Source organism: Protopterus annectens, chromosome 17.part0 (genome assembly GCF_019279795.1).
Source record: "Protopterus annectens isolate FY-2018-M chromosome 17.part0, PAN1.0, whole genome shotgun sequence".
NCBI lineage: Eukaryota > Metazoa > Chordata > Ceratodontiformes > Protopteridae > Protopterus > Protopterus annectens.
In genome coordinates, this window is record NC_056751.1 from 595022710 (window position 1) to 595035415 (window position 12706).

Here is a 12706-nt window from a genome sequence, read left to right on the forward strand (position 1 = left end):
AGGGAGGTTAATGGATTGATTAATGTTTGCTTCAGAAGCTACCTTAGGAAGAAAGGACGGGTTGGTCCCAAGGAAAACACAGTCTGGATGAAAGACCAAGTACGGAGGTTTAGCTGATGATGCTTGAAGCTCTGAGACTCTCTTGGCCGAAGTAATGGCTACTAAGAAGGCGGTCTTGAAAGATAAGAATTTCAGATCTACCGTAGCCGCCGGTTCGAAGGGGGGGGGGGGCGGGCGGTCAAGGCCTGAAGAACTAAGGAAAGGTCCCAAGGAGGAACCGCTTGCTTTATAGGGGGCCTGAGAAGAAAAGTACCTTTAAGGAAAATCTTACACAATTTGGCAGACATCAGTGGACCAATGACCAATGTGATAATGAGAAATTGCTGCAAGTTTACATTGACCGTGGAACTGCTGGCACCATCATTAAAAAGAGTGGTTAAGAAGTCAAGCACCAAAGGGAGAGGAACTGTGAAGGGGTTCAGGCCTTGCCGTTCCGCCCACAAAGAGAACCGTTTCCACTTGCTACGGTAGACTTTCCTAGTGGATGGCTTATGAGCTGCCACCAAGATGGCCTTAACAGGGGACGAAATACCGTGAGTCCTGATCAAGAGTGGAACTGGAGCAGCCAAGCGGTCAGCTTGAGGTTGTCCAGGTTCGGAGGAGGTAAATGGGATGGATGAGAAATCAGATCCGGAATGGGATCTAGAATCCAAGGAGGATTCACTGAGTGAGACCTTAGGAAGGGGAACCAGATCTGTAACTTGGAGCATCAGAGGCAAGGGGGGATAAGCATAAAGACCGGGTGGCCAAGCATGCACCAGAGCGTCTCTTGGGGAACCTCCAGGAGGAGTTATCAGGGCGAAAAAACTGTCGCATTTGGTGTTTGAGGGAGACTCAAAAAGATCGCAACAAGGAGTTCCCCACTGTGCGAAGATGCGTTCCGCTACCTGAGTACTGAGAGACCACTCGTAGGGGGTGAGGATGGTGCGACTGAGTTTGTCCGCCAGGATGTTGGACCGACCCGGAATATGTGTTGCTATGAGAAAGCGGTTGGTGGAGATTGCCCATTCCCACACTCTCATGGCTTCTCGACAAAGGGGGTAAGACCTGGTTCCTCCCTGTTTGTTGATATACCAGACAACAGACATGTTGTCCGATTGAATCGCAACTGTTCCCAAGGGAAGAAAGGCCTTAAGTGCTAGCAACGCTAAGAGCACTGCTCTCATCTCTAGAACATTGATATGCAGCAAAGTCTCTGAATCATCCCACGTGCCTTGGACCGTCCGGCCTGCAAAATGCCCCCCCCACCGAGGCGGGAGGCGTCCGTTGTCACCGTGGCGAGAGGGGGAGAGGCACAAAAGGGGCGGCCTCCGTGGAGATCTGGAGTGTGTAGCCACCACAGGAGGGACCGCCTGCACGCTTTGCTGATCGCAATGGGATGATGCATAGGAAGAGCAAGATACGACCACTGAACCATGAGTGTCCATTGAAGAATAAGCATATTGAACCTGGCGAGAGGAAGAAGCGCAATCGCTGCCGCCATGGACCCCAGGGCCCTCAGGACCAACTCCGCCGGAACTGAGTTTGAGTGGAGAATGGCCCGCACCTGGAGCTGTAGGCTTTGCACTCTGTCCACTGTGAGGAAGGCTCTCAATCTCCTCGTGTCTAACCTGGCACCTATAAAATCTATGAGCCGAGTGGGTGCTAGGTTGGATTTTTTTGTGTTTATCGTGATGCCCAGGCGTGGAGCAAGATGGAGAAAGGAGTCTCGCGCCAAGAGAAGTAGATGCCTTGTTGGGGCGGTGAGAAGCCAGTCGTCCAGGTAAGGAAAGACCTGCACCCCCTGAAGCCTCAGGTGGGCCGCTACCACTGCTAATACTTTGGTGAACACCCTGGGGGCTGTGGTGAGACCAAAGGGAAGGACCCGGAATTGGTAGTGACTGGCTCCCAGCCGGAAGCGGAGAAACCTCCTGGAGCGCCTGTCCATTAGAATGTGGTAGTACGCATCCTTGAGGTCTATGGAGCACATCCAGTGGTTTTCTCCCAGAAGGGGGAGAATAGACTGCAATGTAACCATTCGGAATTTCTCCTTGGGAACTGCCAGGTTCAAAAGAGAAAGGTCTAAAATTGGTCTTCGATCCCCCGTCTTTTTTGGCACTAAAAAGAACCTGGAGTAGAACACTAATCCGATCTGGTCAGGGGGGACGGGCTGGATGGCTCTTCTTTAGCAGATGGCCAATTTCTGCCAAAGCGGCCTCCCACTGACCAGGTGGAACGTCGGGGAGGGACTTCAATTTTGGCAAGTGAAGAAAGGGGATACGGTATCCTCTGGACATGACCTGGAGAACCCAGCGGTCTGATATTATGGACTCCCATGCCGCTAGGTGCTCCGAAAAACGTCCCCCGACTGCCTCCAGAGTGGAGCAGCTGGGCAACCCCTCAGGGCTGCTGCGCGGGCCGTTCAGAGAAGGGTTCTCTGGACCCGAAGTTCCTGGGAGCCCCTCTGCCCCTAGGGCGGTGTCCTCCCTGTCCTCCTCTGCCATGGAAGGACTGGTTGTCCGGAGCAGGCTGGGATTGCTGCGACTTCCGGAACCACATCTTCTTCTGACCCTTTTGGTTCCTAGAATAGGGCCTCTGGGGTGCAGAGAAGCGGATTCCGACGGCAGACAGCGTCTTCCCGTCCTTCTCGCTCTGGGTCAAAGTGTCGCGAACAGTTTTGCCAAAGAGAGCAGAACCATCGAAAGGGGGCGTTCGCAAATGACGCCTTGAAGGGCTCCGAGAAATCGCAATGACGGAGCCAGGCCTGACGTCTAGTAACTAGGCCTGCCCCTGCGGCTCTAGCGGCACCTTCTGTAGCATGGGACAGTAACCGCATAGAGGTATTAGTGACTGACCTGAGTGGCCATGCGGGTGGAGTGCAGCACTTTGTCCTCCTCCGACATGGACTCTGGGGGGGATGCAGCGTATTCTTTTATAAGATCGCGCTGCATCCTAATCACATGTGCCAAGTAGTTCAGCGCCCTCACAGAGAAGGTCGCTGAACTAAACATCCGCTTCCCCAAGCGGTCCATCATCCGAGACTCCTTGCTCGGGGGATGGACTGAGGGACTCTCCTGAGCAAGTTCCCTCTTGGTGGCCACCGCCGTCAACATGGCATCTACCGGAGGCCCCTTACTCCAATGGGCACGGTCAGCCGGGGGACTGAGGATACAGTCGGGCCTTTTTGGGACTGGCTCCACGGTGTCCGGTTCCTTCCACGCCCTGGTGGTAATGAGGTCCACCAGGGGGTCGGCAGGAGGGACACCCAAAAGGTAGAGGGGCCCGCTTCAAATCCCTCCAAGAACACGGACTCGTCCGAGGAAGACTTGGGGCAGACCACCCCTTATGCGGAGCATTTCCATGATTTCTCCAAATGAGACATCCTCGGGGTGATCTTGGGAGCCATCCCTTCCTCCAAGTCCGTGTCTTCTGTGAGAGACTGGGAGTCAATGTGCCTCCTTTTGCACGTATGTTTGCGGGAATATCCTCCGGGGGGCTGTCAGACGACTCCTCGCAAACAGTGACCTGTTCCAGGGGAACAGCTTGGGGCAAAGGAGCGGGCTGTCCCAAGGGCCGGATGGTGGAAGCCTGACCCAGTGCAGATGGAGCGCGGGATGGAGCCGAAGCAAGTGCCGGGGGTCCGGAGACCCTCAACAGGGCCCTCTCCACTACATCAAAAGCCGAAGGGGAGCCGACCTCGACCAAAGGATCCGACAATCTGCTCCCCCTCGGATCCGAGGAGTGGATCGGAGCCGGCGCCGAAGCGCTCGGATCCGAAGGGACAGTGCGCTCCGACAGACTGCGCCGAAGGAGCACTGATCCCCCCGGATCCGAAGCTCGGATCCAGGCTCCGAGAGGTCGGATCCGAAGCACTCGAGGGCAGGGTCGGATCCGAAGTACCAAGTACTACCGGCGCCGACCCACCCCCGGCTCCGAAGCTGCTCGGCTCCAACTGCTCCGAACCCGGGTAGCGGGTCGGAGAAGGAGCAATTGGCTTAAAGAAAGGGGTTGAGCTCCCCCCGGGGGGGGGGGCAAGAGCACTCCCATCTGCATCTGGGCCTGGATGAACCTTCTCATAATCCGGTCCAGATCAGCGTCTGACAGGCTATAGGTCGATCTCGACGAGGCTACCGAGGTAGGCCTAGAGTGCCTCCTGGATAGCCTCGACGGAGATCGGGTCTCCTCCTCCTCAGGTCCCGGTGAAAAACACACAGGTGACCGGGCCGAGGAGGGAGAACCAGCAGACAAGGAGGCCGGAGGAGAAGCCCGCTTGGCTGGCGGGGCCGAAACAGAGGCCTTGGCCCGCCGCTTATGGTGCTTCTCCCTCCGGTCCTTCTTTCTAGCTTCCCTCTCCTCCGAACCACTACAGGGAGGTTGAGTCCCAGGGGAGGAGGGAGCGGAGGAGACAACCGTAGAGCGGTTACCCGAAGGAGCGGAGGCCGGAGCAGAGTCCGGTGGCAAAAGACCCGCCAAGACAAGCTTGGACCTCCGCTCCTTCAATGCCCTGGGGTTGAACCCTGCACAAATGGAACATCCAGAAGTGAGGTGTTCAACCCCAAGGCATCTAACGCACCGAGTGTGGCCATCAGCCGGGGAAAGTTTATGGCCACACTCGGAGCACTTGGATACCACAGCTTTGGGTTGTTCAGACATCCCAAAGTACAAAAAAAAGTTACTTAAACTAAGGGTAAAAGCAAAGTAACTAAAGCACACAACAGGCCCAAACACACACTACGCTACCAGCGAGGGGAGGGAAAAGTAAAATTAAAATTTAAAACACTAGAAAGTATAATTAAGTAATAGGGAAACCTAAACTTTCACACAACTTTCACACAAAAATACAATTTTTAACACTCTAAACACTTGAAAAAGAGCACTTAGCTGAAGAGCTTAGGAACACAAATCTGGTCACCAGCGCGGCAAACAAGATCTGAGGTCATGTAGGGAGAGCAGGGCATTATGGGTGAGGGGAGGAGCTGAGAGCTTGGATCCATAGATGGTAAACCATGCCGGTTCGGATCCGACGTCGGATCCATAACCCACAGGTTGCAGACAAATGAATCTCCTACTTCAGATCTGCAGGACTCTTGCAAGCGAATAGCACCAAGACAATAAACACAGAGAGTGCCCATCTGTAATGGACATTTTATAGCCACATTTTGTACACTTCTTAAACCCAGAGGGTTTATGTTCCTTCAGTTCTTTCGACATAGCAAGCAACCGCACCACACAACCGACAGAGTCCAACACAAAAGGAGGGCAGGAACACCAACAAGCACTTAAATGGACAAGGAAACTCCTAACTTAAACGCTTCCTAAAGGGAGTTAACTACCAAAACAGCACACCACCAACACAACAGAACAAGAGAACACACTGGAGAAGACTAGGTCCTCTAACTTAAACGGGCCTAGCCCGCAAAAACAGTAGGGATACCACAAAACACTAAACTCTCAAAACCTCATGCAACTATTCAGATACAAAGTTAGCTATTAAAATAGCTTTTGTCAAAAGGAAGACTGCTAAAATATAAGTATTTCAAAAGGGTACATAGCCACAGCCAACCAAGACCACGTCCTAACTCTACGAGCAGCAAACGAGATCTGGGGCTAGGGTGAGATGCATCCTGGGATACTGGGTTAGCCCAGCCAATTAGAGACTTCGTACTAGAGAAATTTGACCGAGTTGGAGCAGATTCTCAGCTCCGAACCAATGAGTAAGGAATATAGGCGAGATAGGACCACATAACATCGAAAATTTCAGGTAGCGGCTAACCAGCTCTTACTAACTGCTTCAGGCTCCCGCACGGTGTAATGGCGTCGGCGACATGTTTTATACCCCCTAAAGCCATGGAAGAGGCGACCGCATCAGACGCAGAAATCCCAAGACACTGGTATTTGGGCTGACTGAGGGCTACCTGCAGGCAGATAACCCAAGTGTGATGACTGCAACAGTGAAACACCAAGAACATCTGACAAATTCAATGCCCTAATAGCAAGAGTTGCAGAGGTATATACCTTCTTACCCCATCTGTCCAAAGCTCTGGCATCCCTGTCCGAAGGTGTGGGATTCTTGGCTGTAGTAGCCTTTATACCTTTAGGCCCCTGGGAAATTCTCTGGGCCAGCAGTAGGATTCTTGAAAAGAAATTTGTGTCAGGTACTCTGTAGTACCAGTCTGGTTTCCTATGGGGCAGGAGGTAGTGTCAGGAGTCAAGACTGGATTCCACAAAATCATCATCCACAACACCCAGGACAGGGGGTATTGCTAAAGGCCTGTGCTGAAGCAACTCTAGAAATTCTGAGTCTCTTTTTGGACTGAGGAAGTCTTGGCATTCCCAGTGGAAATGCTCTTAAGGTATGCAAGGCTTCACCAAAAGAAAAATCCTCTGGAAGGGAGGCAGAGGGAATGTATTTCCTCTGCATCTGAATCCACAAAAAGAAAAGGGCATGTCTTCATAATCAGAAATCTCGAGTCAGACTCCTAGTCTGTAGAAGTTGAAGGGGACTGGACCGTCTTAGCAGGGAAAGGCTGACTTCCCCTAATCAGCATAAGGTCTTTGGCCATTCTAAGCATTTGTTTTTTGTGGCCTTGGAGCAGGTGCATGCGCCTTGGTTGTCTGTTTTCTAGGCATAATGTGTACACTGGGCCTAAAACTCTGTAGTTTTGGTTAAAAAAGTCGGAGTCAAACATCGGTTGAGCGAATAACTGCCTCAGAAGCCAGTGCCTGCACAGTGGCTCTGGACCCACCCAAGGTAGAGACATCCGCAGGTTCCACAGTCTAAAAAGAATCCCGCGGCATATTAGACTCCGAATGAGTCTCAGTAGAGGCCTGCGAATCCAATGAAGTGGGCATCAGGGGCTGCAAAAGCAGCTTACTGAGTACCAGCGGACTGGCAACTAGCTTAACGGAAGGGTAATCGGCAGCTTTGGACCTATGCAGTCTGTCTTTATCCTAACATTTTTTCAGAATATCGGTAGTCTGATGGCTTACTGAAGCCATTTTGGAATACAGAGCGCAAAAGAATTTGGCGACATAGCCGAAAGGTTAAAGTGTTAAAGCACAAAACAGACAGCAGGGTATGTCGTGGTCTGGGCCTAAACAGGTGAGAGTAAGAATGGAAGTCTGAGGTATTTGCTTTCCACAGGCAAGATAACAGTTAACTTGACATTGGTTGGAGCAAGAAAAGAGGATCCCCAACAGGGTACTTAGCTTTAGAAGACTTCAGGATTATTCAGTTCGTAAATGAAAATTCAGGTAGCAGCAGACTGGCACTTACGAACTGCTTCAGGCTCCTCGGCAAGAAAGACTGATGTAATGGCGTCGGCTGCCTGTTTTGATACCAGACATGACATGAGTCCTAGATCAACAGCATCGGACGCAGAAATACTAAGTATTTGGTATTCAGGCTGACTGAGGGCAACCTGCAGGCAGATAACACAATTGAGATGACTGCAATAGTGAAACAAAGTACATAGTGTGAAGTGAGTAAACCTGTACACAAGATGCACCTTGCACCACAGATCAAGTTGCATCTTGAAGGAATATGACAATTGTCAGAACTCAGTGTTAAATGCATATATAGAGACTAGTTGAGTGAGGCAAGTTCACGCTGTCAAAAATACCAGTCAAAAACTGCACAAAAAAGACTTACCTCTGTGGAAGCGCTGAAGACCTTAAACATAAGCCACACATCTGCCGCAAAGTCATCAGGAGTGCTGTAATGGGGCAACAGTTTCTTAAGCAGCTTTCCTTTTATAATTGTTAAATCAATTGGATCTCCCTGTGTCTGAAATTAGAAATTAAATTTAAAAGGTCAAAAAATATATGAAATCTAAAGAACCAAGCAAATGCAATCCAATTCCCCAAAAAGCTATGCAAGACTAAGCACTCAGCCATACATTTGGCCTAATTACTCAAGTATCAAGTTAAAACACCCTGAACCCCAGTACTAGTTTTCACAAAGTTGTTTAAGCAGGAACAAAACCATATCAAAATTTATAATTGTAACATGTAAAATCGGAAAGACCAGCAAGAACAAAGTAAACTACAGAGTACATCTTCGACAGCATCAAGTACATATCACCATAGTCATCAATGCTGTCCATTTTCATTCTTCCTCACCAATGGATTCAGATCCATTCCTTGGATCAGACTGCCACATACAATATACTTCATATCCAGCTCTTTAGCTTCTCTCTCTACTCAATGTTCCATACCACCCAACACCTCAGAGTTTGATGCAATATCGCTTTCACAGCAGAAATAGACACAGGGCTCAAACCACTAACTCAGTAGATACAAAGTACAGTTTTGTACCTACCATAAATGTAGATGTCCGATAGATATGCAACTGCAGTCCTGACATATGGGTTGTCCTGCCTCAGGCAGCCCTTCGGTCGGCCAGATTCCAAAGTCTGGGTCCAGCGTCTTCTGATGTCGCCTCCTCCCCGACGTCAGAGCGGCTGGAGTATAAAGGCATCAGCAGACGCCTTCTTCAGTGTTTCTTGCTCCAGATGCCAGGTGCCCTCCAATGAAGGTTAAATTTGGTGAATAGATAAACTGATAAATCAGACATGAACAGTAATAAACATACACCATAACATATATCCCCAGCTGATAGGTGAGGGGAGTAAGGACCCAAAATGGGAAAAGAGGGGTAGGAGGGAGGGTAAACCTGACTGCAGTTGCATATTTATCGGACATCTACATTTATGGTAGGTACAAAACTGTACTATGTCCTTCAAGAATGCAACTGCAGTCCTGACATATGGGTTGAATACCATAGCCAAGCTGGGGGTGGTAGGACTAAGTAAGAGATGGTGTAGCTAGAAGGCCCTGCAGGACTGCCGAAGCAAAGCCTGCTTGGGATCTGGAGTATAATGGCAGGTTGTAGTGTTTGGTAAATGTATGCACGGAGCTCCATGTAGCAGCCTCTAGAATATCTTTTGTAGCCACTCCTCTTAGAAAAGCTGTGGCTGTGGCCATAGCTCTGGTGGAGTGTGGTCTAATATTAGCTGGCACACTTTTTCCATGAAAAGAATAACAGAATCTGATGCAGTGTCCAATCCATTTTAAGATAGTTTGTTTGGTGACTGCTTTCTCTTGCACTCCAGCAGCATAGGCTACAAAGTTGATCAGACTTCCTGGTGGACTTTGTTCTGTCCAAGTAGTAGCGTAGTTGTCTGTGAATGTCTAAAGTATGCAGCAACCTTTCCCCTTTATTTTGAGGATTAGGAAAGAAAGTAGGCAGGTGAATTGCTTGGTTTAGAGACACTCTGGATATCACCTTAGGCATGAATGAAGGATTGGTCCCAAGGGAAACTCTGTCCTGATGAAAGATGATAAAGGGAGGAACTGCCATGAGGGCCTCTATCTCAGAGACTCTTCTTGCTGAAGTGACTGCCAACAGGAAAACAGTTTTCCATGAGAGAAATTGCATTTCTGAAGATGCTGCTGGTTCAAAAGGAGGAAGAGTTAATTTTTCCAAGACATAATTGAGGTCCCATGCAGGAATTGGTAGCTTCCTTGGAGGTTTGATATTCTTTATGCCTCTTAGAAGCTGTCTTAGCAAAGGATGCGAGAACACAGGTGGATCACAGTTATTATGTGCTGAGATAGCTGAAGCGTGGATTTTGATGGAAGAGTATGAGGCCACTGTGAAACATTTCTGTCAAGTATTCCAATATCTGAGGCATGTTCAATGATGCATCCTGTCCCTTGTTGACATTCCAGATGGTGAATCTCTTCCATTTGGCCGTATAGGTTTTTCTGGTGGAGGGTCTGCGTGCCTCCAGCACAATTTCCTGAACTTTTTTGGAGAGTGAGTCATGGGTCTGAGTCATGGAACTCTCCAAGCTGTCAGCTTTAGGGTTTGCAGGTTCTGATGAACAGTCTTGTAACTGTGTTGAGTCAGGAGCAGAGGCCATTGAGGCAAGGGCCACGGTTTGGAGTGAGTTATGCTCAATAGTAGTGGATACCAGTGCTGCCTTGGCCAGTCTGGAGCTATCAAGACTCCCCTTGGCTGTTCTGCCTTGATCTTCAGTAACACCTTGGTGAGCAAAGGTAGAGGAGGGAATGCATAAATTGTTAGAGCATTCCAGCTGAAGGAAAGAGCATCCGTTCTCCAAGCTAAAGGATGGTGTATCCATGTGCAGAACCTTTCCAGGTGATGATTGAGATGAGATGCAAAGAGGTCTGTGTCTGGTCTTCCTCATGCAGATGCTATTTGTGCGAAAATGCGAGGGTGTAGCATCCATTCGTGAGGATCCAAGAAATTTCTGCTCAATCTGTCTGCCAGAACATTGTCCTTGCCCGGAACAAACTGGGATTGCAAGTAGATATTCAGTTTCAGGGACTTTTCCCAAAGAATCATTGTTAGTCTGCAGAGGGGGTAGGAATGAGTGCCCCCTTGCTTGTTTATGTACCACATGACAGTGGTGTCTGTTCTTATTAGCAGATGACCTTGTTGAAGAGATTTTCCAAAGGCTTCTATTGCATGTATCACTGCCAACATCTCCTTTTGATGTGCTGATGCATCTCCATTGGAGTCCATTGCCCTTGAATGCATCTGCCGTCCATGTGTGCCCCCCCATCCAAGGTCTGAGGAGTCTGTTGTAATAGTTTGACTTGTTTGAGGTTTGTTGAAAAGCATGCCTTCGTTTAAGTGACTTGCTTGAGCCAACCACAAAAATTCCTTTTGCAGGCATGGTATGAGTGGTATTATGTCTTCTAGGTTGTGGCTGTGTTGTGACCACAAGCTTTTTAGGTACCATTGCAGCTTTCTCATGTGTAGTCTTGCCAGAGGGATTAGAAGAATGCAAGATGCCATGAACCAGAGGGCCTGCAGGGTCTTCCTTGCGGTCAGGTGGGTTAATTTTGCTAGGCCTCTGAAGTAAGCTGTTAAATGTTCTTGTTTCTCCTCTGTGAGGAAAGCCATTTGTAGCTATGTGTCCAGTTTTGCTCCTAGAAATATCTCTTGGGATGGCAGTAATCTTGATTTTTGAATGTTGACTGTGTATCCCAAAGCCTGCAGCAATTGAATGACGTAATCCAAGTGTCTTATCAAGGTCTGTTTGCTGTCTGCTTGTATTAGGCAGTTGTCCAGGTAAGGGTATATTTGAATCCCTTGGAGTCTGCAATGTGCCACTACTGATGCCAGGCATTTCGTGAATACTCTGGGAGCAGTAGATAAGCCAAACGGCAATGCTGAGAATTGATAGTGCTCTGTTCCTGCAAGAAATCAGATTTATCTTCAGCAACTGTGTCTGATAGGGACATGCAGGTATGCCTCTGAGGTCCAGAGTAACCAGCCAAGACCCCTTGCCCAGCATGGGAAGTTGCTGTAACGTCAGCATCTTGAATTTTGGCACCATGAGAAGTATTTAGAACTGACAAGTCCAGTATAGGCCTCCATTGTTTTTCTTTTCTTGGAACAAGGAACAGTCTTGAATAAAATCCCTGGCCTTGTTCCTGAGGAGGAACCTTCTCTATTGCTTTTATTTGTAATAGCTTTGAGACTTCTATGAGTGCCTCTGCCCTTTGATTTTGTGGCAGGTTTGGCATGCCTTGTCCTGTTGGTAAGGTATGGAAGTGGAACCTGTAACCTCTGTCTATGTCCAGAATCCAATTGTCCTTTGTTATAATGTGCCAGTTTTTTGAGAACAGAGATAATTTTCCACCTATAGGTGCTTCTCTTTGAGCCTTGGTAGGCAGAGTGAAAGGCAAGTCATTGTGATTGTCCCTGTGGTGCAGGTGTACTACCTGTGCCATTTCTTTGATTTTGTGGTTGCCATTGGCGTCCCCTGTAGGAGCCTCTGTATTGCCCTCTACCTCGTGCACGCCTGTTCTTTCCCCTTTGAGACTTGTCAGTCTGGAAAGGACCAATTCTTTGAAGGCCAATTCCGGCTGAAACTTGGGGGCTGAACCTGGAGGAAATCCTTTACTGTTTGAACTGATTTTGCCTTCAATAGATTTCAACACATCCTGAGCATTAGCTCCAAAAAGCTTCTGTTTATCCAGAGGTGCATCCAGGAGCTTAACTTTAACATGATCTGGCAGCAGCTGATCCTTCAACCAAGCATGTCTACGGATAACAGCCCCCTGTCATAGCTGCCCTACATGAAGCCCCCAATGCATCATAACACTGTAGAAAATGATTACTAACCTGCTGTGTATTATGAACCAAATCCTGCAATGCCTATCTACAGGCTCAGGAGAGGCTATCTTTTTCTGCAAATCATCCAGTAAATAATCCTGGTACTGAAACATATGGAAAAGGCAGTTAAGGGACCTCATGGCAAGGGTGGTAGAGGTATAGACTTTTTTACCCCATCTCTCCAGGGACCTTGCTTCCCTGTCAGCGGGTTCCTGGCTGAGGAGGTAGCCACTCCTTTGGGGCCCTGTGAAAGTTTCTAGATCCACAGAGTGGGCCTTAAAGAGATGCTTGTGAGTGTCAGGGACCCTATAATATCGGTCTGGCTTAACAGGAGCAGGAGGGAGAGAATCCGGGGAAGCACTGAAGTCGGAGAAAACTATCATCCAGGACATCCAAAACTGGCGGAATAGCTAAAGGTCTGTGCTGGGGTAACTTAAGGAAGGTATGTAGCCTTTTCCTGGAATCAGAAAATTCCTGACCCTACCACTTAAAATGCTCCCTCATGGAGTGGAG

At 48.9% G+C, this 12706-nt stretch overlaps 1 protein-coding gene across 2 annotated transcripts in view; it reads right to left on the minus strand.

Moving 5' to 3' along the window:
- TRIM28 (tripartite motif containing 28) overlaps positions 1-12706 on the minus strand; it is a 689781-nt gene that overhangs the window by 141597 nt on the left and 535478 nt on the right. For both annotated transcript variants that reach the window (XM_044058953.1, XM_044058952.1), the window contains exon 16: positions 7691-7825. In XM_044058953.1, coding sequence (XP_043914888.1) covers positions 7691-7825 — 135 coding nt within the window. The remainder of the gene's footprint in view (positions 1-7690; positions 7826-12706) is intronic.